The sequence below is a fragment of the Myxocyprinus asiaticus genome, chromosome 26, assembly GCF_019703515.2.
Source record: "Myxocyprinus asiaticus isolate MX2 ecotype Aquarium Trade chromosome 26, UBuf_Myxa_2, whole genome shotgun sequence".
In the NCBI taxonomy this organism is placed as follows: domain Eukaryota; kingdom Metazoa; phylum Chordata; class Actinopteri; order Cypriniformes; family Catostomidae; genus Myxocyprinus; species Myxocyprinus asiaticus.
In genome coordinates this window covers 18,543,037-18,571,028 of record NC_059369.1, presented here as the reverse complement: position 1 = coordinate 18,571,028, position 27,992 = coordinate 18,543,037, and the positions used below count along the sequence as shown (strand labels likewise).

General features: G+C 45.6%; 1 protein-coding gene across 1 annotated transcript in view; it reads right to left on the bottom strand.

Annotated features, from left to right (window-relative positions):
• Positions 1 to 17,079: 17,079 nt before the first annotated feature.
• LOC127417012 (potassium voltage-gated channel subfamily G member 4-like) overlaps positions 17,080 to 27,992 on the bottom strand; it is a 56,799-nt gene continuing 45,886 nt past the window's right edge. Inside the window, exon 3 of the mRNA XM_051656685.1 lies at positions 17,080 to 18,436. Within this exon, the coding sequence (XP_051512645.1) occupies positions 17,564 to 18,436 (873 nt within the window). The 3' untranslated portion in view covers positions 17,080 to 17,563. The remainder of the gene's footprint in view (positions 18,437 to 27,992) is intronic.

Below are 27,992 nucleotides of genomic sequence, written 5' to 3'. Positions count from 1 at the left end.
CCCCGTCGACAAGTTTTCTGGGATGTTTTTGAGGAGTTCGATTTCTTGATTTTAGGCAGGCTAACATTTGGCAGTGATCCAGACCGAGACCGGTGATATCTCTGCTGGTGTTAAGCAGGACAGACACGGGGAGGAAATTAAAGCCAGTTCTACAGTATCAGACTTGTGTAACTGAAATGAAATGGAATGAGAGGATAACACTGTGAAACATGTTTCTGTGAGGCATTGTTGTTTGCACAAGTATAGCACAAACAGTTCATTTAAATTCAGAAAATACAAGACACTAAGAAGCCAATAACATAGGACATGTTCCTGCTTCCAATAACAGCTATATGTTGCATAATTGAATGGAACAAGACACAGGGCTCTTGAGAAGTGTTTTTAAAAGTTAAATTGTTTTTAACTTGACACAGTGTCTTAAAAATGTGACACTCATGGCGCGAGAGGCATAAAAAATAACAAAACAAGATGCAACAACCAAAGACATTTAGTCCAACAAGTAAAAAAAAAAAAAAAAAAACAGTGCAAATGGAACACAAGAACATGTACTCTGTGAATGGCCCTTAGAATGAATTGGTGTGGAATGCAATTTGCATGTTGCAATTTTCAATCTAACAGGCCAGTTCTGAGGGCAGCATCCTTTGTGCGATGGTAGGGGCTCCTTTGGTATGGATAAATGACGCTGAAGTGCGTTCCGAATGACTGGTATTATTGAGCCCTACACTCAGTGCAAACCCTCTGAAGGGATTAGGTTATAGGGATGAGCCCTTTGTAATGGAACACACCCAAAGTCTACCTTTCAGCAAATCAGGTAGGACAACAGGGTGAATGCCTTAACACATAATTAATATTCATGAGCAAAGCTAATCAGTTTAATTCTGTATACCCCCCATTTTTAACGCTCTACCGCCCCTGCTAAAAATAAAAAAAGTTTGAGAATTTAAAGTATAGAGTAAGACAACCCAGACCTTGGCCAAGGTGATAATAACTCATAAAAGGAATCATCACACCGTTTCTAACCAGACATTTGATAGATTCATCACTTTCCTTCGTGAGGTCTGATGAAGCTCTTTAATACATTACAGTCACACTGATTTAGAGACATTTTTACATGCTCTGACATGACATCACTCTGGTCATCATGGCCTCTAGAATAGCTCATCCCTGTCATATGGGCTAATTAGTGTGGGCTTGATTGATTGATTCTAGAAAGTTAGAAGTTGGAACTAATTACCCACGGTGATGTGATGATTAACGTGGCCCTTTAATCTGTCCTTAAAGGCAATAATCATCAGTGTCCTGTCTTGTTATCTCTATATACCTTCTTCATCTCTGTACCCTCTCCTCCCACTTCTCTTTCACTCCATCTCTTTTCACCTGTTTGTCTTTGATATCTCTAGCTCATGTATGATTCTAACATCACCCCCCTCTGTAGAACACAACAGAACAAGCCTGTATTATAACCATCACAGAAAGTCAAAGTACTGCCATTTACACCAGAACAGCTACTAATGACACAATATATAGTCGTAATAGCAAACTGTCATACTACTCTTAGTATTTCTGCAGTATATTGTATATATACTGAATGTACAGTACATGTATTCTGAATGAGGAGAGTACCTGAATGCCAAAACAGAGCACCCAGGAACTGTCAAATAGCAAATTTCATGTTTACTAACATTTAATGAAAGGTGTGTAAATTGTTACTTAATATACTTAAAAATGAGATTTTCATCAAAACATGCAACATGTTATCCAATACTAATCAGATTAGATTTCCTTAAAAGTGTAATCTAAAAAATGACATTAATATTAATATTTTAGTTCTGTAACTTGCAATCAGTATCAGATGTCATTTTTTCATAATGCTTACTGTTTCCACATATGATTTTGGCCTTCAGGACAGCCAATGTAACAGCACTTACTTCGATTCACTCCTCCAGGTCTATGTCCCGACTCGCTCTCTGCGGTCAATGAACAAGCAGCGCCTGGTGGTCCCGACGCAAAGAGGCACAAAGTCAATTTCACGATCATTCAGTCTCTCTGTTCCTCTGTGGTGGAATGAGCTTCCAGCCTCCACACGATCCGCTGATACGATCTCAGCATTTAAGAAACATCTGAAAACACATCTGTTCTGTGAGCACTTAACCAGTCCACACTAAATGCACTTACTATTTAAAAAAATAAAAAATACATATATATATATATATATATATATATATATATATATATATATATATATATATTCCCTTTCTGTCTCTTTCTTCTGTGCTAGCATCTTCACTACTCTAGCCACTGTGAGAACTTGGCATTGCGATACAGCAGATGTTGTTGACTTTTGTATGACTAACTGCTTGTTATGTTGCTCATTTGTAAGTCGTTTTTGGATAAAAACGTCTGCTAAATGACTAAATGTAAATGTATAATTTTAAAAAGTATTATGCAGTGTTTAGTGTTTGGTGCAATATGCAGTAAGCAGTATGCAAGTATGACATTGGCTATGGCATTAAGTCGGTTTATTAGATGATACAAAAAGATGCAATATCATAAAGCATAGAGTCTGGCCATTTCTGGGACCAGAGATGTAATGCATAGCATAATGTCCCTGTGCAGTGAAATAGAGGCTTTGCAGTAATTTCATTTAGTTAACTTTTTTGTATTAGTGTTTATTGTTGTGATTCATTGTCTCTCTTTAATCTATTTCTGTATCTAATGTCATATTACAACACATTTCTCTGAAAGTGTAATGTAGAAGAACAGATGTTGATTGGCTGATTGCACCTAAATGCAGACACGCCATCTGGGTACGATGCTATTTTCATTACAGCCTAAGAGAGAAGGCATTTAAAGTCAGCATTTTTTACCATAAAATACTGAAAAAATGCAAGTGTATTAGCTTGTCTGAAAGATTGAAGGCAATGCAAATCGAAATCAGATACAGTATGTTGCTGATCTCTGAGGGACACAAAAAGACAATTTGATCCTGAGCTAAACATTAAGTAGACATCAGCAAAAGACTTGCTACACAAGTGTCTCAAAAGACACAGCCGTCATGCACAAACACCTGCTTAAGTGTCTGAGAATCTTAAATAATAAAGAAAATGTGAACCCATGACACTCTTTAGCCTTAGCTTCCATTTACATCTTACATTTCAGTTGTTATTCGTAAAATATTGTATTAAAGGAATGTTACGGGTTCATTTCAACTTAAAAGGAATAGTTCACCCAAAAATGAACAATTGCTGATAATTTACTCACCCTCAGGCCATCCAAGATGTTTCTGAGTTTCTTTCTTCATCAAAACAGAATTTAAGACTTTTAGGATTTCATTTCAGGCCTCCTCCTCTAAACAATGCAAGTGAATATCCTCCATTTTTTGACGGTCCAAAATGCATATTTAGGGTGCATCAAAATAATCCACACGACTCCATTCGACAAATAAAGTTCTTCTGAACCCAAATGATTGATTATTTTTAGAAAAAAAACAATACTTATATACTTTTTAACTACAAATGTTTGCTTCCGTACATCTTTGTGACGTGCACTCACGAGAGGGATGATGTAAGCTCGTTGGTAAGGTCACATGTCACGTGGAGAAGGAATCAGGAAGCGCGTCATTGTTTACATCGTTTCTTTTTAATTATTATTATTTGGAAATTATTTTTTATTTTATTTTATATTGTTTTGAAATTGTTTTGGACTGTTAACAGTGGCAGTTCTAGCTTGTATGGCGCCCTGGGCGAAACCCACTTCAACACGCCCTCAAAGTTGTTGACTGGGGGGGGGGGTCTGTGTGTGTGCCTCGGGCCGCCCCCCGCAAGATACCGCCCCCCACCCCCCGCAAGATGCCGCCCTGGGGAACGGCACATGTCGCCCATGCCTAAATCCGCTACTGACTGTTTTGGTTTGTGAACGGCGCTTGGTATGTGCTCTGTGCGAGTTTCTCTTGTAAACAATGATGCGCTTCCTGCCTCCTCCTCCACGTGACGCGTGACCTTACCAACGAGCTTGTTTTTTCGAGTGTTTTTAAGTAGTGCCCAACTGAAATAGTTTTTATTAAAATGGTGTCTAATCTAATCTTAAAACACTTTTAACAAGTACAAATTCAACAATTACTTTTTTTTAAACGTTTAACAAGTTAAAATAGAACAACTACAATTTTTATTTTTTTATTTGATCCCCTTTTCTCCCGATTTGGAATGCCCAATTCCCACTACTTAATAGGTCCTCATGGTGGCACGGTTACTCACCTCAATCCGGGTGGCAGAGGACAAGTCTCAGTTGCCTCCGCTTCTGAAACAGTCAATTCACACATTTTGTCACGTAATAACACTGCAGAGACTCACAGCATGTGGAGACTCATGCTATTCTCTGCGATCCACGCACAATTTACCATGCGCCACATTGAGAGCAAGAACCCCTAATCGCGACCACAAGGAGGTTACCCCATGTGACTATACCTTCCCTAGCAACCGGGCAAATTTTGTTGCTTAGGAGACCTGGCTAGAGTCACTCAGCACGCCCTGGATTTGGCTCCAGGCGTGGTAGTCAGCATCAATACTCGCTGCGCTACCCAGGCCCCTGAACAATTACATTTTAACATAACATTGAGGTTTTTTTTAACAAACTTTTTTTCAGAACGATAGCACTCTTGCTTGTGATATTTTGGTTAATATTTATTTTTATTATTATTTATTAATCATTATTATTATTAATATTACTACAGTGAATATTACATTTTGCTTTACAGTTGTAATATATTTCTGTTGTAATTTCTTCAATTTTAGGCATCTAGATTTTATTTTGAATCATGCATTCTATTTGAAGTGAGCTTTTATTTTGATGTTTTTTTTGGATGGAAGCTTCACTTGTTCAGGATAAACAGTTCACTAAATGGCCCAGTGTGATCGTTAAAGCACAAATGCTTTAATTTAAGTATGTATAAGTCTACTTCACACATTCATTAAAAGCATGCAGCTTATGCAGACTAAGATTGCAGCCTTTGGCAGTTTAATAACACCGTGTAACAAATGTTTCAAATTTTTTTTTTTTTTTTTTTTGGGGTTCCTGTGTAGTAAGTGTTATTTCCTAATTGCTTATGCCTCAAAAGTATAGAAAATGGCTATTATTCCCCACAAACTTTGCTTTTGTGACCAGGACAGTGATATTTAGAAATTTACGTATTTTCCAAAACATTCCTGAAAGATTCAGTGCTGAGTAAACTTCTAGAACTTACTAGAACTTTTACAGTAATATAAATAGTAGTATAAATACAGAGGCCTTAAGCCCACCAGTTCAGTTTAGTTCCAGCTGCCTAAGTGGATACATATCTGCATTTTTCTGAGATGGCATCAAGACGCTGCAAGCATCTGGCAGACGCATTTTGCTATGTCTGCAGCCAATTTATCAAGACAAGAGCGAAAAAGTACTCCGTGGAAGCATCTGCTAAAATGTGTGAGGCCTACAAGGCATATTTCGGCATGCCTTTTGGGGTCAAGACAAACCCTGGGCACCTCATTTCACCTGCGAGCACTGCAAAAAACTCTGGAAGGAAAGATTGACAATTGTTGCTCTGAATTTTATGTTATAAAATTTGTTAATTTTTTACAATTTTAAAGTTTTTAATTTTAAAATGTTTTACAATTTTCAATGTTATTGAAAAAATGTATCATATATGAAAAATGTTGCGAGAATCTCATACACATTAGTCATGGGTGAAATAAATGTATTTTTGTAGGATGGTACAGAGAGGAAAAGAGAGCCATGAAGTTCGCTATCCCAAGAGTTTTGCGGGAACCCACTGACTACTCAGGCAACTGCTACTTCTGCATGGTGGACCCTTCCAAACGTCGAACCGGCAAGAATGCACCTGCTATCACGTATCTGGACCTTCATTCATCCATCGCCCCGGTGCCTGACAGAAGTTTGGATATTCAGAAAGATTGGAAAGATTGGACATAACTTTGTACAGGTAAGGAAAGCGATTCTATCATACTAGTCTCATATGTCTTATCCAACAAATATAAAAGTGGGTATAATAGTGTGTACTTTAAAGTTTATTTGTTGCAATGACTTGCCCCATAGATATCCATTGTAATTTCATTTCTGTAAACATCACAGATGCTGTCAACAGCACTGTAAATGGGTTAAGACTTGAGAGCTAAATCTTAAAAGTCTGCAACACTTTGAAGTCTGAATAGCAATTTGCTCATCAAAAATAAATCAATCTAACCATCAAATAGCCCTGATGGATGGCCTCTTAAAGCCTTCTTGATATTTTCTCCATCAATCACTGACACCAGTATAAGACACTTGTCATCTAGATATGGGCTTCTTTTGTAAATAATGGCTTATGATACATCATTCTAGCCATCCTTTCACAAGATACCTCAATAAGTGCTACTGCTAAAAGCCAGGCTGATAGCATATCTTAAGAAGCCTCAACCATCTAATGCTGTTAAATGGTGCAGAGGGTTATTAAGTGGTGAATTGTCATAACTGCAATCGAATACGTACCATCAAAACGTTTAAGGCCCTAGCTCTCGCTTTTAGGTTATGTTACATAACAATTTACTATAAGTACTTTATGGTTGTGGCCCCAGTAACCCTTGTTCTGCAAAACTTTTGAGATTCATCCTAAACCTACCGTGTGGTAGGCTAGCAAGGGCCTTAATACATTAAACATTGGGTTACAAATTACTCAATTACCTGCGACACGATTACAGTGGACCTTTTCACAGACTGTGATGATGCATTTCCGCCTTATTTAGCAACGTAAATCTAGCAAACTTTTTATATTTTATAGTTTTGCTATTTAGTGTAAATTTAATACTTAAAGATTGCTTTGCATACTTACTTTAATACCTGGCATTAATAACAATAAAAAATAGCCTGAGGGAATGACAGCAAATTTGTCTTTTTTCTCTCTTCTGTTGTAATCCATCTCTCTCGATTTTTCCCCTCTTTTAGGAGGCCATAGATATGTTATAGTGGAGTTTTTCTTTTTAGTCTTCCATTCACCGCTATATACACTACCGTTCAAATGTTTGTAATCACTAAGACATTTTTGTTCTTGAAAGAAATCGTCATGGTTACTTGTGTAACCTCCGTTCCCTGATGGAGGGAACGAGATGTTGTGTCGATGTAGTGACGCTAGGGGTCACTCTTGGGAGCCCGAGACACCTCTGGTCTTTGATAAAAGGCCAATGAAAATTGGCGAGTGGTATGTGCATGCCACTCCCCCGGACATACGGGTATAAAAGGAGCTGGTATGCAACCACTCATTCAGGTTTTATGCTGAGGAGCCGATATATGGTCCGGCCATTTCAGCGGGTAGTTCAGCGTTGTGGCAGGAGGGACACAACGTCTCGTTCCCTCCATCACGGAACGGAGATTACACAAGTAACCATGATGTTCCCTATCTGTCACTCACTTGACGTTGTGTTGATGTAGTGACACTAGGGGTCCCTATACGAAATGCCACAATTGGCTGAACTGTGTTACATGAATTGGCGATGTGTGGTGGGCAGACTACTGTGTGCTTCATAGCCAGCACACCAGGTTGACACGTAACCTCCCCCAACATAGTTATGAGTGTCAAATGGCCCTTTGGGGACAAGTCGACTACCCAAAAGATAGAGACAGGCTTAACCCAGTCGTGGCCTCTTTTCCCGTTCTCTTTTTCCACTCCCTACAAAAGAAGGGGGATTATCCGACTGAGCCGCCAGGTCTAGTCAGGGGGTGTCCCTCCCAAGGGGAAGACACCGCGGAGACCACACCTCGACCAAAGGGGGGAGGGGGGGGGATATTTAAGCCGAAAAATACGTCACATGGTCTTTCCAACCATGTGGAGAGTCTTCAAGGTAGATCCTTCCCAACGGGGGAGGAGTTACTACAAACATGGAGACTGGGGCAGAGGGGCTCTGCCCAAGGAAGACGCAGTTTGCCAACAGGGAAATTAATTAGCGGAGGATATATATCGCATGGGGTTAGCCTTACAGGGAACCGCCACATGCGGAGCACCTACCCCAGAACAGGACTCTTAGTTAGTGCGTGTACTGGGCCGGCAGCGAATCTCTCCGAAAACTCGACTACCACAGGGCTCGGAGGAAGTCAACCAGGGAACAAACTTGTGAACACTACTGGGAATTAATGGCGTATGTCTTCAGCTCAAAAGGAGGTGAAAGGCGCTATGTGCAAGCGATACACCCGGCCGGCTTTCCCGGGCTTATCCACTTGTGTTGCGTGCCACTACTTGGAACGAAACAGGTTCCACCCGGAGGTTGTAGAACCTTGCAAAGGTGTTGGATGTTGCCCAGCCCGCTGCTCTGCAAATGTCTGTTAGAGAGGCACCCCTGGCCAGGGCCCAGGAAGCCGCTACACCCCTGGTAGAATGGGCTCGTAGCCCTACCGGGGGCGGCATGTCCTGGGCGACATATGCCATAGTTATGGCGTCAATGAGCCACTGGGTGATCCTCTGCTTGGAGACAGTGCTTCCTTTCCGCTGTGCACCAAAGCAGACAAAGAGCTGCTCAGAGTTTCTAAAGCTCTGCGTGCGATCCAAATAGATGCGTAAAGCATGCACCAGACACAGCGACGACAGGGCTGGGTCTGCCTCCTCCTGGGGCAGCGCTTGCAGGTTCACCACCTGGTCCCTAAAAGGGGTGGTGGGAACCTTGGGCACATAGCCCGGTCGGGGTCTCAGGATCACGTGAGAGTAACCCGGACCGAACTCCAGGCATGTTTCGCAGACAGAGAACGCTTGCAGGTCACCTACTCTCTTGATGGAAGTGAGCGCAGTCAGGAGGGCAGTCTTCAAGGAGAGTGCCTTAAGCTCGGCTGACTGCAAAGGCTCAAAGGGGGCTCTCTGTAGACCCTGAAGAACTACAGAGAGGTACCATGAGGGAACGAGGCACGTTCTGGAAGGGTTCAGCCTCCTGGCGCCTCTTAGGAACCTGATGATCAGTTCGTGCTTCCCTAAGGACTTACTGTTGACTGCGTCGTGGTGTGCTGCTATGGCGGCAATGTACACCTTCAAGGTGGAAGGGGACATCCTCCCTTCCAACCTCTCCTGCAGGAAGGAAAGCACCGATTCGACTACGCATCTCTGGGGGTCTTCGCGTTGGGAAGAACACCACTTAGCGAACAGATGCCACTTAAAGGCATACAGGCGCCTCGTAGAGGGGGCCCTAGCCTGAGTGATCGTGTCTACCACCACAGGGGGCCAGACATGGAGATTCCAGAGGTCTGGGCGCGGGTGCCAGAGGGTGCCCCGTCCCTGAGAAAGAAGGTCCTTCCTCAGGGGAATTCGCCAGGGGGGAACTGTCGCGAGGAGCGTGAGGTCCGAGAACCATGTCTGGGTAGGCCAGTAGGATGCTACCAGGACGACCTGCTCTTCGTCCTCCCTGACCTTGCACAGACTCTGTGCAAGCAGGCTCACTGGGGGAAATGCATATTTGCATAGGCCAGGGGGCCAGCTGTGTGCCAGCGTGTCTATGCCGAGGGGAGCCATGTTGAGGGCATACCAGAGTGGGCAGTGGGAGGATTCTTGGGAAGGCAAACAAGACCACCTGTGCCCATCCGAATCGACTCCATATCAGCTGGACCACCTGAGGGTGGAGTCTCCACTCTCCCCTGAGGGTAACCTGTCGTGACAGCGCGTCCGCTGTAGTGTTGAGGTTGCCCGGGATGTGAGTGGCTCGCAGCGACTTGAAGTGCTTCTGACTCCAGAGGAGGAGACGGCGAGTGAATTGTGACATACACCAACACGTGTTTGCCCTGGATCAACGGCCGGAACCTCCACAGGGTGAGCAGAATTGCCAAAAACTCGAGGCAGCTGATGTGCCAATGCAGTCGCGGGCCCGTCCAGAGGCCAGCGGCTGTGTGCCCATTGCAAACAGTGCCCCAGCCTGTTTTGGAGGCATCTGTCGTGACCATGACGCGCCTGGAGACCAGTTCTAAAGGAACAACTGCCCGTAGAAACGAGAGGTCGGTCCAAGGGCTGAAAAGACGGTGACAGACCGGTGTGACCCGTGGTGCCATGCCCATCTCGGGACTCTAGTCTGGAGCCAGTGCTGAAGCGGTCTCATATGCATCAACCCGAGCGGGGTGGCCACCGCCGAGGACGCCATATGCCCCTGGAGCCTCTGAAAAAGTTTCAGTGGAACCGCTGTTTTCTGTTTAAACACCTTCAAACAGGCCAGCACCGACTGGGCGCGCTCGTTTGTAAGGCACGCCATCAAGGAGACTGAGTCCAACTCCAAACCGAGAAAAGAGATGCTCTGAATTGGGAGGAGCTTGCTCTTTTCCCGGTTGACCCGAAGCCCTAGTCGGCTGAGGTGTGACAGCACCAGGTCCCTGTGTGCGCACAACATGTCTCGAGAGTGAGCTAGGATTAGCCAGCCATCGAGATTGAAAATGCGAATGCCCACCTCCCTTAACGGGGCAAGGGACTTTGTACTGATACACCTGACCCTTGAATGCAAACCGCAGGAAGGGTCTGTGTCAAGGAAGGATCAAGATGTGGAAGTACACATCCTTCAGGTCTACCGCCGCGAACCAATCTTGATGTCGGACGCTCGCCAGAATGCATTTTTGCGTCAGCATCTTGAACGGGAGTCTGTGTAAAGCCCGGTTCAGTACTCGCAGGTCCAAGATTGGCCACAACCCACCGCCTTTTTTTGGTACGATGAAGTAGGGGCTGTAAAACCCTTTCTTCATGAGCTGGGTGCTCAGAGACGGAAAGGTCACTGCTGGAGTGCCAATCCTGCAAGAAAGAACCGTCATGGTGACGAATGTACACACGGGGTATGTGACCCAGGGAGGAAGAAAGCCGCTCTTTTGCTGAACTGTTGGGTACCTCAGCCACTTGGGCATGCGGCGAAATCAAACAAAAAGGCAACAAAAGATTTTCTGCCCAGCCCACCACCGGGGGATGGAGTGGTCTTTCTACCAGCTCCATGTGAGTGGGTTCCCTCGTCCCTGGGTCGCCCATCTCAGGAGCACTTTAAGGACCTCCATGGGCTCTTAGGTGCCGGCTATGAGACGGGTGGCATCTGCTTCCTGCGTTGGGCTCCACGCCGGGGCCGTGCCGAAGGGGCGGGCTGCGGCAGAGCCGGTGCAGTCACCGCAGGGAGACGCCCTTGGTGACGAGCAGACGAGGTGCGGGATCTTGAGCCGCGCCGGGGCAGGATGTACCAGATTGCCTCCGTCTGCTGCTTCACCGCCAAGAACTGCTGGGCAAAGTCCTCGACGGTGTCGCCGAATAGGCCCGCCTGGGAAATGGGGGAAGCAAGGAACCGTGTCTTGTCGGCCTCGCCCATCTCGACCAGGTTGAGCCAAAGGTGGCGCTCCTGGACCACTAGTGTGGCCATCGTCCACCCGAGAGCCCGCGCTGTGACCTTCGTTGCTCGGAGAGCGAAGTCGGTCGCCGAGCACAGTTCCTGCATCAAATCTGGGGTGGAACTACCCTTGTGCAGTTCTTTCAACGCCTTGGCTTGGTGGACCTGCAGGAGAGCCATGGCGTGCAGGGCAGAGGCAGCTTGTCCAGCAACGCTGTAGGCTTTAGCTGTCAGGGACGACGTGAGCCTACAGAGCTTGGACAGGAGCTTAAGACGTCTGCGCCAGGTGGTGGCGCTCTGCGGGCATAGGTGCACCGTGAGTGCCTTATCCACTGGGGGAATCACCGTATAGCCCCTGGCCACCCCGCCATCGAGGGTAGTGAGTGCGGGGGAACTGCGGAATCGGGGCCGTTCAGTAAAAGGTGCCTCCCATGACTTCGTAAGCTCCTCTTGCACTTCCGGGAAGAATGGCACTGGAGCGGGGCGTGGCTGCTTTGAGCGGCACTGCGAGCCCAGGAACCAATCATCAAGCCGTGAGGGTTCAGGGGAAAGCGGAGGGTTCCACTCTATCCCGATGCTCGGGGCCGCCCGGGAAAGCATGTCCATCATTTCGGCATCGGCCTGTGACTGGGAAATCATCCCCGATGAGGGAAGCCTTGCTGAGGCTTCTGCGTCTGACTGGACAAGCCCGCTCTCTGATGCTGTGCTCGAGTGCTTATCATCTTTGCGGGCTCCGAACAAGAAGCCAGACTCGCCATGAGACGAGCCGGCGAACTCATCTGGAAGCCCGATTGGGGCAGACGAGCATGCTGGGGAATGTGAGGTCCGCGGGGGGATACCCGGCGGAGACGATCCCATTGGGGTCCCCAAATCACCCCCAGTGCTAGCCGTGCTAGCCTCATACCCGTAGGTAGAAGGACCGAGGCGGGGAGCCACTGGGGTGGCTTGCTTTCATAACGTTGCCATGGTCACGTTCTCGCAGTGAGAACATAAACCATCCACAAACGCTGCCTCCGTGTGGGTCGCGCCCAGACACGAAAGATAGCGATCATGACCATCCGAAGTTGAGAGATAATGACCGCAACCAGGAATAACACACAATCGGAAAGGCATCTTTAAAAAGACACGTCTTTAAAAAGACGTTCCGTGTGTGCCGCTCTTTTAGAGAAATATATACTCTTTTAGAGGAGGAAAAGCTTTTTCAGAAAATATACTCTCTTGTTTTTCTGCCGAAACACCCAGGGGCGTTCTCTACAGTGCACCAGTGCAGAGGAGGGAGAAGCCGCTGAAATGCGCCGTCAGATCCAGCAGAGGTGAATGAACAGTAATATTCAGCTCAATGAGCCTGACCGTTCTGCTCCGAAGAAAAAATCTGAATGAGTGATTGCATACCAGCTCCTTTTATACCCGTATGTCCGGGGGCGTGGCATGCAAATACCACTCGCCAATTTTCATTGGCCTTTTATCAAAGACCAGAGGTGTTTCTGGTTCCCAAGAGTGACCCCTAATGTCACTACATCGACACAACGTCGAGTGAGTGACAGATAGGGAATGATGCTTCTGTTCACCAAGGATACATTAAATTGATCCTCTGAAAGAATTGAAGAATACTGCCAAAACAAGGTTGAAAATTATTACTGTTTGAAATATCTGGGGCAGATTCACTAAACAGTTGCACCACTTTCGCGCATGGTATTTCAGAGCAAAAACCAGCGTCGGATTCACTAACAGTTAGCACTGAAATTGCACTGTGTCTTGAGAATTTAAGTCATTGTCATTCCTTTCCACGCAAACATGCCTCCTTTCTATGCGAATTAGGCTCATTGTAGAATATGCTTCATTCACAAAAGTTGTCTGGCGCAATTTAGATTGTGCTATAACCGCCAAATGAAAGCAGGCAGTACAATTAATTTAATTTAAAATAGACGTTTGTGAACATTTTCAACTGATAATATCAACTATTCAAAGAATCATGAAATGATGGAGAAGAGCTTTATAACCTGGCATACATCCAGTGTCGTCAAGCACATGTTCTGTATGTTTAAGAGATGATCCAGGTGTTAGGTTCAAAGTAATGCTGTACAGTCCCAGCAGGGTGTGTCAAATATGGTGGTCTGCGGCATCCTCCGCTATATTGCGCTCAGAATCGGAGCACAAGATCAGAATTGCGCGTGCAAATTACGCTCAACAGCAATTTGTTGGCACGTTTGCGCCGTTGCTGATCTGCAAAATGTCTTTAGTGAATCAGACACTAAATCATTGCAGAGAGCGTGGGCAAAAAAACTGCGCTATTATAAAATGTTTTTCAGTTGCTGAATTATTGAGTATCCTTGCAATTCCCTTTGTCACTTTGCACTTCAAAGTCAAATTTGGTTTGAAAAATGGTCAAAAAGAAACAAATTTCTCTAAAAATCATCAGTCTATCATTCTTTTAATGACCAGTGCATGCCAAACACTAATTTCATCTGCAGAGAAGACTCTGGGATAATGGCCTTTTAGACTGAGTTTCAAATAAAAAGCCACATCTGAAATAGGCAAATATGAAGAAAAGGGTAGAATGGGCTAAATAATTTAAAGATTGGATAATACATGATTAGAAATTAGTATTATAGGTCGATGAGTCTAAGTTTGAAGTGCTGAGCAGCTGTTAGAAGAGTCTGATCATAAGGTCTCTTAAAAGTGTCCAACAAACCAAATACATCTTTAGAAAGTGCTACAGGAAGCATGGGATGTTCTAAATATGCTAAAAAGGTGTAATAGTTGCAAGTGGAGGATTTGTGGGTGAACAGAATGTTTGAAGAAAATGGCATTTATTTAAATAGAAATAGTCATTTGCAAAATTATAAATGTCTTTACTGTAATTCTTGATTAAATTCAATTAAATCTGTGAAGAAAATTATCATTTAAAAAAATAAATAAATATGATAATTCAAATAATTTGAACTGAGTGTACAGGTGCATCTCAATAAATTAGAATGTCAGTGGAAAAGTTCATTTATTTCAGTAATTCAACTCAAACTGTGAAACTCGTGTATTAAATAAATTCAGTACACACAGACTGAAGTAGTTTAAGTCTTTGGTTCTTTTAATTGTGATGATTTTGGCTCACATTTAACAAAAACCCACCAATTCACTATCTCAAAAAATTAGAATACATCATAAGACCAATAAAAAAAAACATTTTTAGTGAATTGTTGGTCTTCTGGAAAGTACGTTCATTTACTGTATATGTACTCAATACTTGATAGGGGCTCCTTTTGCTTTAATTACTGCCTCAATTCGGTGTGGCATGGAGGTGATAAGTTTGTGGCACTGCTGAGGTGGTATGGAAGCCCAGGTTTCTTTGACAGTGGCCTTCAGCTCATCTGCATTTTTTGGTCTCTTGTTTCTCATTTTCCTCTTGACAATACCCCATAGATTCTCTATGGGGTTCAGGTCTGGTGAGTTTGCTGGCCAGTCAAGCACACCAACACCATGGTCATTTAACCAACTTTTGGTGCTTTTGGCAGTGTGGGCAGGTGCCAAATCCTGCTGGAAAATGAAATCAGCATCTTTAAAAAGCTGGTCAGCAGAAGGAAGCATGAAGTGCTCCAAAATTTCTTGGTAAACGGGTGCAGTGACTTTGGTTTTCAAAACACACAATGGACCAACACCAGCAGATGACACTGCACCCCAAATCATCACAGACTGTGGAAACTTAACACTGGACTTCAAGCAACTTGGGCTATGAGCTTCTCCACCCTTCCTCCAGACTCTAGGACCTTGGTTTCTAAATGAAATACAAAACTTGCTCTCATCTGAAAAGAGGACTTTGGAACACTGGGCAACAGTCCAGTTCTTCTTCTCCTTAGCCCAGGTAAGACGCCTCTGACGTTGTCTGTGGTTCAGGAGTGGCTTAACAAGAGGAATACGACAACTGTAGCCAAATTCCTTGACACGTCTGTGTGTGGTGGCTCTTGATGCCTTGACCCCAGCCTCAGTCCATTCCTTGTGAAGTTCACCCAAATTCTTTAATCGATTTTGCTTGACAATCATAAGGCTGCGGTTCTCTTGGTTGGTTGTGCATCTTTTTCTTCCACACTTTTTCCTTCCACTCAACTTTCTGTTAACATGCTTGGATACAGCACTCTGTGAACAGCCAGCTTCTTTGGCAATGAATGTTTGTGGCTTACCCTCCTTGTGAAGGGTGTCAATGATTGTCTTCTGGACAACTGTCAGATCAGCAGTCTTCCCCATGATTGTGTAGCCTAGTGAACCAAACTGAGAGACCATTTTGAAGGCTCAGGAAACCTTTGCAGGTGTTTTGAGTTGATTAGCTGATTGGCATGTCACCATATTCTAATTTATTGAGATAGTGAATTGATGGGTTTTTGTTAAATGTGAGCCAAAATCATCACAATTAAAAGAACCAAAGACTTAAACTACTTCAGTCTGTGTGCATTGAATTTATTTAATACACGAGTTTCACAATTTGAGTTGAATTACTGAAATAAATGAACTTTTCCACGACATTCTAATTTATTGAGATGCACCTGTATGTTACTGCTATAGTTTGCTTCTGCGTTCCAAATCTAAAAATGTAAAAAGGGTCCAACTCATAATAAAATGTAGCATTATGCAATGACTGATATCCTTCTGGCATTATCTGTTTGTCGTGTATTTTAGTTGTAGCAGTTTAAAAGTACAGTGTTATTTTTAAATGTGCACTTGTCCTACATTTCTAAAGATTTGAGAAATTGAAGAAGACATGTTTACATTTACGGTATGTAATAAAGTGAGCAACCGATTTTACAATTCATTCTGCAAAATTCTAGGGAGCGAATATTTCAGTGCACTTGAATGATTTTGAAATTGCTGACTCCCTGGGCAGGATATTTATTAATGAATTCAGTAGCATATTTATACACACTACTGGATGGTTTGGGACAGGATTCTGGCCCTGCTTGTGTCAACTATAAAAGAAAAACAAGTGATAAACAGGTTTAACCTTTATGCTAAGAACAAGTTGATGTCCATTTAATGATTCAACCAGCTGGTTTATCCTAAGAAAAGGTACAGGTGTAATTTGATTGGCCCATTAAACTTTTTTGCATTCTTCTGCACATTTTCTGATCCATGACTCAGCTTTCAGTAACTTTCGGTGCAGTGGCAAGGCTGTTTATGGAAGATCTGATTCAACGTGACAGAATAATTGGTTTAGAGGTGCAAATTTGTAATTTGCTGACAAAGCAAAATCTGTTAAGACTCAGTGAAAGGCCTTGCATCTCTGAGAATTTATTGCATCATTTTTAATCCCTGGCTTCATCAAAATTTACCCCACAGCTGGACCGGTCTCCCCCTGTAATCATTGGTACAATTTTGTGACATTTTACAAAGGAGCTCTTTACCTGGGGGCAGCAGATTCTCCTAGGGGGAAATCTTCAAAAAGGATGAAAAAAAAAAAAAGAATAAAACACCTCCCAATAATAGGGGACTGACCTCATTAAGGTCACAACATAATAGCAACAAACACTATTAACACACAAACACATACTCAGTGCTCTGTCATTGCTGCATGTGTGAGCAGACAGATGGTGAGGGCACATATGAGCCTGTTTCATAAAACGAAGAGAACAGGATGACTGTGTCTAATGATTGAGGGTTTCATGGAAGAAGATTAGAAATCCTATGACCTAAAAAAAATCCGGAGAGGGCTGTGAGATTACTGCTGTCTTTATTTGGAACTGTACAAGAGCCATTGCATGTCTATTCTGACCAATGCGTAAATGCCAATTTACTGGAAGAGCAAATTCTTGAACCTGAACAAAAATTAATACATCAACAAAAAAGAAATCTTTGGATTTGTAAAAACAACAACAAAAAACAAACAAACAGACAGTCAAATTAAGGAAATAACATTTCACTGCTGTATCTAATGGTGTGGGACAAGGCTTCAAAGAGAAAAAGTTAGACTATGTAACTTTTTTAACCACTATTTAATGATTTTCCATGATATATCTGAGCAGTTAGGTCCACAGTGGGACCACAAAGGAAATAGTATTTTAATGAGATGAAGTCAGCTTGCGGCTGATGGAAGACAAAATAGCTTCACTCAAATCGTGAAGGTTTAACTCATTAGATGTGCTGTCTATGAAAATTAACCATGTCTGCTGCACTAGGGTTCAGTCTGAGGGCAAGGAAGAACAGGTTTGATGCAGTTCAGTCTACACTGTCTGCATCAGTTAAAAGGCTCCAGTTGGTATGGGGTGTTTGGTATTCCCAGAAGTCTCTCCACCATTCCCCAGTAGAGAGAGGTCTTCGATTGAGCCTGGCGTCTCTGTGTCTGGGGTAAGAACTAGTCTAGGAGGTGTATAGTCCACCCATCCTTTGTCCAGCTCCTCCTCAGACCCAGTGATAGCAGCTGCGGCGGCCGCCGCGCATTCCTCCTTTAAGAGCCTATCGTGTTCGTGTTTCAGCTCCTGGTAAGAGCGAGAAAACATGTGAAAGATGGAAGTGGCTGGGAAAGCCATGATAAGAATCCCGCTCAGAATGCTGCTGAGTGCCACGATCTGACCAGGTATGCTTCTTGGCACCATGTCCCCATAACCCACAGTTGTCATGGAAATTATTGCCCACCAGTAGGAAGCGGGAATGCTACTGAAGTCCTGCGTCCCGGTAAGCTCACTCTCTGCCAGGTGCACCAATGGTGAGAAGAGTGTTACAGCTACGCAAAGGAAAAGCAGCAGCAGACCGAACTCCCTCGTGCTCCGCCGAACTGTCAGCCCCAATGTCTGCAATCCCAGAGAGTGGCGGGCCAGCCGCATCACATACAGGATCCGAAGGGCACGTAGGATACGCAATACCAACCCCAGCTTGTCCAAATAGCCCTTTCCTCCTGCGGGTCGCTCATATTCATCGTTGGGGTTCTCCTCGACCATGACTAGGGATACGTAGTAGGGAAGGATGGCCATGGCGTCGATGATGTTCAGAGGTCCGCGGATAAACTCCAGCTTGCTGCGAGCCTGCACGAAACGTAGCAGAAACTCCAGGGAGAACCAGGCCACACATACAGTCTCAACCACGAACATGCGATGACACTTTTGGGAGCACTCACCCTATAAGAGGGGAGAGAGAAAGAGATTATTAGAAGAGAGGACAGACTAATTTAATTCACAATTAATTATTGATAAAAAATGCTTTGCATCTAGCTTTAAAATCAATAGGTTTATCAAATTAAAATTAGGCTAAATGAAAGGCAAGTCTAAGAAAGGGAGATTTAAAACTTGTCACGGAGAAAGAAGTCACTAATACAAAAAAGGGGGGAGGAGAAATTAATAAAATAAGGAGAGGGCAGATAGCCATCACATCCTCAATTAAAACACTGTTCACAAATCATGTTGAAGTGACTTTGTTTTCTATCTCCTTCTCACATATATGATTTCTCATGTGGTTTTAGAAACTATACATACCTGATCCAGTCAGATCAGAACTTACACGTCAGACTGGAATTCATCCATTTTGAAAACATCACACATCATGTGCATATCATGTTATATATCATGTTGTTATCTTTCAGTGCCAGCAAGTGCCTCGTTATAAAAAATGTAAAAACTGGGGGAGGAGCAATCAGTGGAGAGACGGTGAGATAGCAGATTTAATTCATATTTGAGGAGATGCATTAATTCAAGCAAAACTCTAGGGAATCTATCGCAATCATGCTATGTTAGCAAATTATCAACATGGCTCCAGAGAATAAGGTACAGAAGGATTAAAGATTACCTGTAACACCATTTATTTTCAATAATTTAAAAGACTAGGGTCAATCATTAGATTTATATCATGGAGTGAATAGGGCCAGTCCACAAATGCTAAAATACAAAACATTTCAAAAGTATTGCCACAAGATGTAAACATTTTACATGTTAATATTAATTTTGTGTTATAAAAAATGCTTACTAACCTTTTGTGTGTAAAGTTAAATCTAATACTACTTAATTAGTTGTCAGTGCAAAGAAACCTTGTAATCCCGGTATTGGATTTAACTTTACACAGATATCGGTTAGTAAGTAAGGGATAATGTACAGTCAGCCTGCGATCAGGACTGGTCTTGTATCAGCCTGAAGGGGTTTATTTTGCGATAACAACTGGCTGACTGTACATTATCTTGCTTATTACATGGCTACTAAGGAAAAAAAAATAAAATACATGGCCATTAAATATTGATTTGCGTTGAAATTAATTATGTGAGAATAAAGAAATGAGAAAAACATGAGAAGAAAAGCTGAAATCCACCTCTGGTTTGCATCAGAGTTCTGTTGGTGTTTAGGCTATTAATGAATGTCTGACTGCTCCTATTGCATTTTATTACAAGACTACTTGCCAAATAAATAAATAAATGCACATGAAACATTGATTTGAATTGAAATTATTTTATTAGCTTACTTGTAGAGAATGCACAGTGATCAAAGTAGCAGGAAAGGTGGCTCGAAATACCCGAATGAGCGGTCTGATACGTGGATGTGTGTTTGTTACTGAAAAATATAAGACCGCTTGATGGTGCCATTGACCAGTCAGAAATGAATATTCCAGAGACCTGTGTAATAAGCAAATTTAACACACTATGTTAATATTTTTAGTGTTTAGTCTTGTGGCTATACTTTTGAAACTTAGTGCATTTTAGCATATCAATTGGCCTTCCATTATCCCTTTATCCATTATACTGACAAGTGCCTTCCTGTAACTTTCTTTTAATAAACAAGGGGAGTTTAAATTTTAATTTTTTTTTATGGTAATCAACATTATGCCACAAATGCTGTTAATTGAGCTTAACTTGTATAGAACCTGGCATATTAATTTAAGTATTTTGCACAGCCTAAGACGCTGTTAAAGATTCAGAAAGAATGTGACAAAGTGACATGGTACTGTAAAGCAGTCAACAAACCTGGAACTACCTGGAACTACTAGAAGCCGTAAGTTATAGAAAATGAATCAATGCCTCTCTCAAATCATCTCTCAACAAAACATAATTAAGGATGCAACAATGCTTTGCACTGCAGACACAAGGTTCCTCACTTCAGAAACACTCCCCGCAAACACTCTCATCTTTCATTAATGCTCTCTCTTTTCACCAGTAAAATTTCTCGTAATTTCTCAATCTTTCATTGAAGCTACAGACTCACAGTCAGAGCTACCATATTATTAAAATGCAGCAGCTCTGAGTTCTGAAATGTTCAGCATGCACACATCCCAGACGATTTGTCCTCTTTTGTCCAGTATTTACACATTCCTCTTTCTATATCTCTCTTCCTCATACTGTCACTCTCCCCAGTTTGCAATCATTATTATTCTCTCCCTATTCACTTTTACACCTTCCTCACAACCCATTTTTTCATCTCTCCCTGGTCTTCGTCTCCTTGCCATGAGGTTGAAGTGATTATGACCGGAGCTGCCAATATTCTGCATGTTAAAGAAGGCTAACACTTTGCAACTCGACAGGGTGATTGTCAATTTCTCAGTGCCAATGCACTTAGGGTGACCTTATCTATGCGCTGCCACTAGAAATATCAGCGACATCCCCCCTTTGTGCCCAAACCCAATCAACCACAACCTCAACATCTATTCTGCCTGTATACATTTAGAAATCTCCTACAGAGATGATGAGCAGATTACCATGAAGATGTCTGCCCGGACATGCTTTTGAGATCATCATAAATAGCGGAAATGATAATAAGACCTTACATGTAGGATTCAGATGCATTCTGGGTGAACAGTGGAGTATAATGAGCAATTAAATCAATAGGACGGTTGGAATAGGTTTGGCTCAACCCAAAGAGAACTGTACCATTGTATTATTGCCTGCATGCAACACAGCATTTGTTAGCATTGAATAGAGTATGAAAACTGACAGTTATCTTTTCCGATATGAGTTTCTGATTGAATGTTAGGTGGTCTGGCTTGCTCTAAAGGGAGGGTCTGATAATACATAAATTGATATATTAAAAACGAAAATCGTTCAGGGAAATCGGATCTGCGAGCTGCTTAGTGAATGAGATATAGGGAAGCTGGTGTGGAGATGCCAGGAGGAGATGAAGGTTTGGACAGAGAGTTTAATAATTGAAGAAGCACTAAAGCTTAGGAGCATTACTTGCTTACACACATACATACATACCTACACATACAGTTTAAGTCAGAAGTTTACATACACTTAGGTTGAAATCATTAAAACTCATTTTTTAACCACTCCACAGATTTAATATTAGCAAACTATAGTTTTGGAAAGTCGTTTAGGACATCTACTTTGAGCATGACACGAGTAATTTTTCCAACAATCGTTTACAGACAGATTGTTTCACTTTTAATTGACTATGTCACAATTCTAGTGGGTCAGAAGTTTACATACACTAAGTTAACTGTGACTTTATGCAGCTTGGAAAATTACAGAAATGATGTCAAGCCTTTAAACAATTAGCCAGTTGGCTTCTGATAGGAGGTATACTGAATTGGAGGTGTACCCGTGGATGTATTTTAAGGCCTACCTTCAAACTCAGTGCATCTTTGCTTGACATCATGGGAAAATCAAAAGAAATCAGCCAAGACCTCAGAAAAAAATTGTGGACCTCCACAAGTCTGGTTCATCCTTGGGAGCAATTTCCAAATACCTGACGCATTGTGTCTCCTAGAGATGAACGTATATGTCACGAGTAGTTGCTGAGATGAGACAGGAGACGTAGGATCTATTTGCAGGCTTTAATAAAAATGATGACAGTGAAACAACAAACGGAAACTCAAAACAACAACAAACAAGAACTGACAAAGAAATGCAAAAACTAAAGGGTATTTATGCAAACAAAAGCTAATGAGGGAATGGAAAACAGGTGAGAACAATCAGGAACAGATGGCAGTGATGAGGGCAGGGCATACTGGGTAACGTAGTCCGGGGGAAACACTTCAAAATAAGAGTCCTAGGAAACATGAGGGAGACAGACTGTGACATAACCCCCCCTTTAAGGGGCAACTCCTGGCACCCCAAAGATGGCTGAGGAGGGCAGGAAGATGACCAGGTGGCCAGGGAGGAGACCCCAGGGTAAGGATTGGGTTCAGAGGTCTGGGGGGCTGCCTCAGGGTAGAGACAGGGTCAGGAGGTCTGGGAGGCAGCCTCAGGGCTGGAATAGATTCGGGAGGCCTGGGAGGTGGCCACAGGGCCGGGACTGGGTCAGGTGGCCTGGGAGGTGGCCACAGGGCCGGGACAGGGTCAGGAGGCCTGGGAGGTGGCCACAGAACAGGGACAGGGTCAGGAGGCCTGGGAGGTGGCCACAGAGCGGGTACAGGGTCAGGAGGCCTGGGGGGCGGCCACAGGGCTTGAATAGAGTCGGGAGGCATGGGAGGTGGCTACAGGGCTGGGACTGGGTCAGGAGGCCTGGGAGGCGGCCACAGGGCCGGGACAGGGTCGGGAGGCCTGGGAGGCAGCCACAGAGCAGGGACAGGGTCAGGAGGCCTGGGAGGCGGCCACAGAGTGGGTACAGGGTCAAGAGGCCTGGGAGGTGGCCACAGGGCCAGGACTGGGTCAGGAGGCCTGGAAGGAGGCCACAGGGCCGGGACTGGGTCAGGAGGCCTGGGAGGTGGCCACAGAGCGGGGACAGAGTCAGGAGGCCTGGGAGGTGGCCACAGAGCGGGGACAGGGTCAGGAGGCGTGGGATACGGCCACAAAGCAGGGACTGGGTCAGGAGGCCTGGGAGGTGGCCATAGAGCTAGGACTGGGTCAGGAGGCCTGGGTGGTGGCCACAGGGCAGGGACTAGGTCAGGCACTGGAGACGCTGGAGGAGGGGCGGGCAGAGCCGCTGAAAGAGGAGTCTCTGAGAGGACGGACGGAACCGCTGGAAGAGAAGTCTCTGGGGGAGCTGGCGGAACCGCTGAAGGAGGAGTCTCTGGGGAAGCGGACAGAGCTGTGGAAGACACTGAGGGTGTAGCCCTGGAAGACTCTGAGGGCGGAGCCATAGAAGACTCTGAGGGCGGAGCCGTGGAAGACTCTGAGGGCGGAGCTGTGGAAGACTCTGAGTGCGGAGCCAGGAGAGACTCGACGAAGGCAGGCGGAGACAGGAGAGCCTTGAGGGGCTGAGCCATGGAATGTTCTAAGGGCGGATCCATGGAAGGCGGAGCTATGGGAGGCTTGAGGGGCGGAGCTATGGAAGGCAGAGCCATGGGAGTCTCGAGGGACGGAGCCTTGGAAGGCAGAGCCGTGGGAGGCTTGAGGGTAAAGCCATGGAAGGCGGGGCTGTGGGAGGCTCGAGGGGAGAGGCCATGGAAGGCGGAGTTGTGGGAGGCTCGAGGGGCGAAGCCATGGAAGGCGGTGCCATGAAAAAGCGTGTGCGAGCAAGGAGGCCTACAAACCTGACCCAGTTACACCAGTTCTGTCTTGAGGAAAGGGCCAAAATTCCAGCAACTTATTGTGAGAAGTTTGTGGAAGGCTACCCAAAACGTTTAACCCAAGTTAATCATTTAAAGGGAATGATAACAAATACTAACAAAGTGTATGTAAACTTTTGACCCACAGGGAATGTGATGAAAGAAATAAAAGCTAAAATAAATCATTCTCTCTACTATTATTTTGACATTTCACATTCTTAAAATAGTGATCCTAACTGGCCTAAGTCAGGGAATGACTTAAATGTCAGCAATTGTGAAAAACTGAGTTTAAATGTATTTGGCTAAGGTGTATGTAAACTTCTGACTTCAACTGTACATATACACACTATAGTTCATCTGACATCACATTTCTAGAGGGTCTAATAAACAATTCTGAAAACATTAATACCAGCAGCATACAAAACATCATGGTTACTTGTGTAACCTCCATTCCCTGATGGAGGGAACAAGACGTTGTGTCGATGTAGTGACACTAGGGGTCACTCTTGGGAGCCCGAGACACCTCTGGTCTTTGATAAAAGGCCAATGAAGATTGGCGAGTGGTATTTGCATGCCACGCCCCCGGACATACGGGTATAAAAGGAGCTGGTATGCAACCACTCATTCAGGTTTTATGCTGAGGAGCTGAGACAAGGTCCAGCCATTTCAGCAGGTAGTTCAGCGTTGTGGCAGAAGGGACACAACATCTCGTTCCCTCTATCAGGGAACGGAGGTTACACAAGTAACCATGACATTCCCTATCTGTCACTCACTCGACGTTGTGTCGATGTAGTGACACTAGGGGTTCCTATACAAAACGCCACAACTGTCTGAACTGTGTTACATGAACTGGCGGTGTGTGGCGGGCAGACCACTGTGTGCCTCATAGCCAGCACACCAGGTTGACACGCAACCTCCCCCAACATAGTTATGAGTGTCGAACGGCACTTTGGGGACAAGTCGACTACCCAAAAGATAGAAACAGGCTAACCCAGTCGTAGCCTCTTTTCCCCTTCTTTTTTTCCACTCCCTAAAAGGGGGATTATCCAACTGGGTTGCCAGGTCTAGTCGGGGGGGTGTCCCTCCCAAGGGGAGGACACCGCGGAGACCACATCTCGCCCAAAGAGAGGGGGGGATATTTAAGTGGAAAAATATGTCACATGGTCTTTCTGGCCATGTGGAGAGTCTTCAAGGTAGATCCTACCCAATGGGGGAGGAGTTACTACAAACATGGAGACTGGGGTAGAGGGGCTCTGCCCAAGGAAGACGCAGTTTGCCAACAGGGAAATGAATTAGCGGAAGATATACATCGCATGGGGTTAGCCTTACAGGGAACCACCACATGCGGAGCACTTACCCCAGATGTCTGTTAGAGAGGCACCCCTGGCCAGGGCCCAGGAGGCTGCTACACACCTGGTAGAATGGGCTCATAGCCCTACCGGGGGCGGCATGTCCTGGGCGTGATATGCCATAGTTATGGCGTCAATGAGCCAGTGGGCGATCCTCTGCTTGGAGACAGCACTTCCTTTCCGCTGTGCACCAAAGCAGACAAAGAGCTGCTCAGAGATCCTAAAGCTCTGCATGTGATCCAAATAGATGCGTAAAGCGAGCACTGGACACAGCAACAACAGGGCTGGGTCTGCCTCCTCCTGGGGCAGTGATTGCAGGTTCACCACCTGGACCCTAAAAGGGGTGGTGGGAACCTTGGGCACATAGTCCTGGTCGGGGTGTCAGGATCACATGAGAGTAGCCCGGACCGAACTCCAGGCATGTTTCACTGACAGAGAACGCTTGCGGGTCTCCTACCCTCTTGATGGAAGTGAGCGCAGTCAGGAGGGCAGTCTTCAAGGAGAGTGCCTTAAGCTTAGCTGACTGCAAAGACTCAAAGGGGGCTCTTTGTAGACCCTGGAGAACTACAGAGAGTTCCCATGAGGGAACGAGGCACGGTCTGGAGGGATTCAGCCTCCTGGCGCCTCTTAGGAACATGATGATCAGGTCGTGCTTCCCTAAGGACTTACTGTCGACTGTGTCGTGGTGTGCTGCTATGGCAGCAACATACACCTTCAAGGTGGAAGGGGACAGCCGCCTTTCCAACCTCTCCTGCAGGAAGGAAAGCACTGATCCGACTGCGCATCTCTGGGGGTCTTCCCATCAGGAAGAACACCACTTAGCAAACAGACGCCACTTAAAGGCATACAGGCGCCTCGTAGAGGGGGCCCTAGACTGAGTGATCGTGTCTACCACCGCGGGTGGTAGACCGCTTAGGTCTTCCGCGCCCTGTCCAGGGGCCAGACATGGAGATTCCAGAGGTCTGGTCACGGGTGCCAGATGGTACCCCGTCCTTGAGAAAGAAGGTCCTTCCTCAGGGGAATTCGCCAGGGGGGGCTGTCGCGAGGAGCGTGAGGTCCGAGAAACACATCTGAGTGGGCCAGTAGGGTGCCACCAGGACGACCTGCTCCTCGTCCTCCCTGACCTTGCACAGGGTCTGTGCAAGTAGGCTCACTGGGGGAAACGCATATTTGTGCAGGCCAGGGGGCCAGCTGTGTGCCAGCACGTCTATGCTGAGGGGGGCCTCGGTCAGGGCGTACCAGAGCGGGCAGTGGGAGGATTCTTGGGAGGCGAACAGGTGCACCTGTGCCTGTCTGAATCGTCTCCAAATCAGCTGGACCACCTGAGGGTGGAGTCTCCACTCTCCCCTGAGGGTAACCTGCCGTGACAGTGTGTTTGCTGTAGTGTTGAAGTTGCCCGGGATGTGAGTGGCTCACAGCGACTTGATGTGCTGCTGACTCCAGAGGAGGATACGGCGGGCGAGTTGTGACATACAACGAGAGCGCAGACCACCTTGGCGGTTGACATATGCTACCGTTGCCGTGTTGTCTGTCCTTCAAACAGGCCAGCACCGACTGTGCGCGCTCGTTCGTGAGGCACGCTGTCAAAAAGAGTCCAACTCCAAACCGAGGAAAGACATGCTCTGAACTGGGAGGAGCTTGCTCTTTTCCCAGTTGACCCGAAGGCCTAGTCGGCTGAGGTGTGAGAGCACCAAGTCCCTGCGTGCATATAACATGTTCCGAGAGTGAGCTAGGATTAGCCAGTCGTTGAGATAGTTGAGAACGCGAATGCCCACTTCCCTTAACGGGACAAGGGCTGCCTCTGCGACTTTTGTGAAGACGCGAGGAGACAAGGACAGGCCGAAAGGGAGGACCTTGTACTGATACGCCTGACCCTCGAATGCAAACCGCAGGAAGGGTCTGTGTCGAGGTAGAATCGAGATGTGGAAGTATGCGTCCTTCAGGTCTACCGCCACAAACCAATCTTGATGCTGGACGCTCGCCAGAATGCGTTTTTGTGTCAGCATCTTGAACGGGAGTCTGTGTAAAGCCTGGTTCAGTACTCACAGGTCCAAGATTGGCCGCAACCCACCGCCTTTCTTCGGTACGATGAAGTAGGGGCTGTAAAACCCCTTCTTCATCTTGGCCGGAGGGACAGGTTCTATCGCACCCTTCCGTAGGAGGGTAGTGATCTCCGCATGCAAGGTAGCAGCGTTTTCGTCCTTCACCAAGGTGAAGTGGATACCGCGGACACCTGGTGAGTCGGACGGTGCGGACCAGCCTTCGTGATGGATTGGAAAGCGCAAGCCACGTGTCCAAGTTCCACGTAAGGGGGACCATAGGGACAACATCGTCGGACGTACCGGCAGGTGGGGCCTCGCGGCGGGGCGGAGCTTGAGGTGCCACACCATGTCGTGGCCGTGCTGAGTCTAGGGACATCGAAGCATTTACCTGGCTCCTTGTAACCACCCCCGGAACAGCCTTTGATGGGGGAGGAAGAGGCCTGTCCTCATGACCTGTGGAGACTGTCACATCAGGGGCGGATTTGTGCCACAGCTGACAGGCTCCAGCGGCGGTCTCCCGCCCCTGAGTGCCAAACCTGCCAAATAGAGTGGTGGACGGTGGTCGTGATGACGGCCGTGCACACCGGATACGTTACCCAGGGAACAAGGAAACCGCTCTTGCTGAACTTTTGAGTACTGCAGCACTTGGGCATGCAGTGCAATTAAATGCAAAGGTAACAAAAATGTTCTCCTCCTGGCCTTCGACTGGGGGATGGAGAGGTCTACTTACCAGCTTCAGAGCAGCTGGTTTCTTCATCCCTGGGTCGCCCGTCTCAAGGGCGCTTTGAAGCCTTTCACGGATTCTTGGCGGCCACGAGATGGGTGGCGTCTGCTTCCTGTGGTGGGCTCCACTCCGGGGCCGGGCCAAAGGGGCAAGC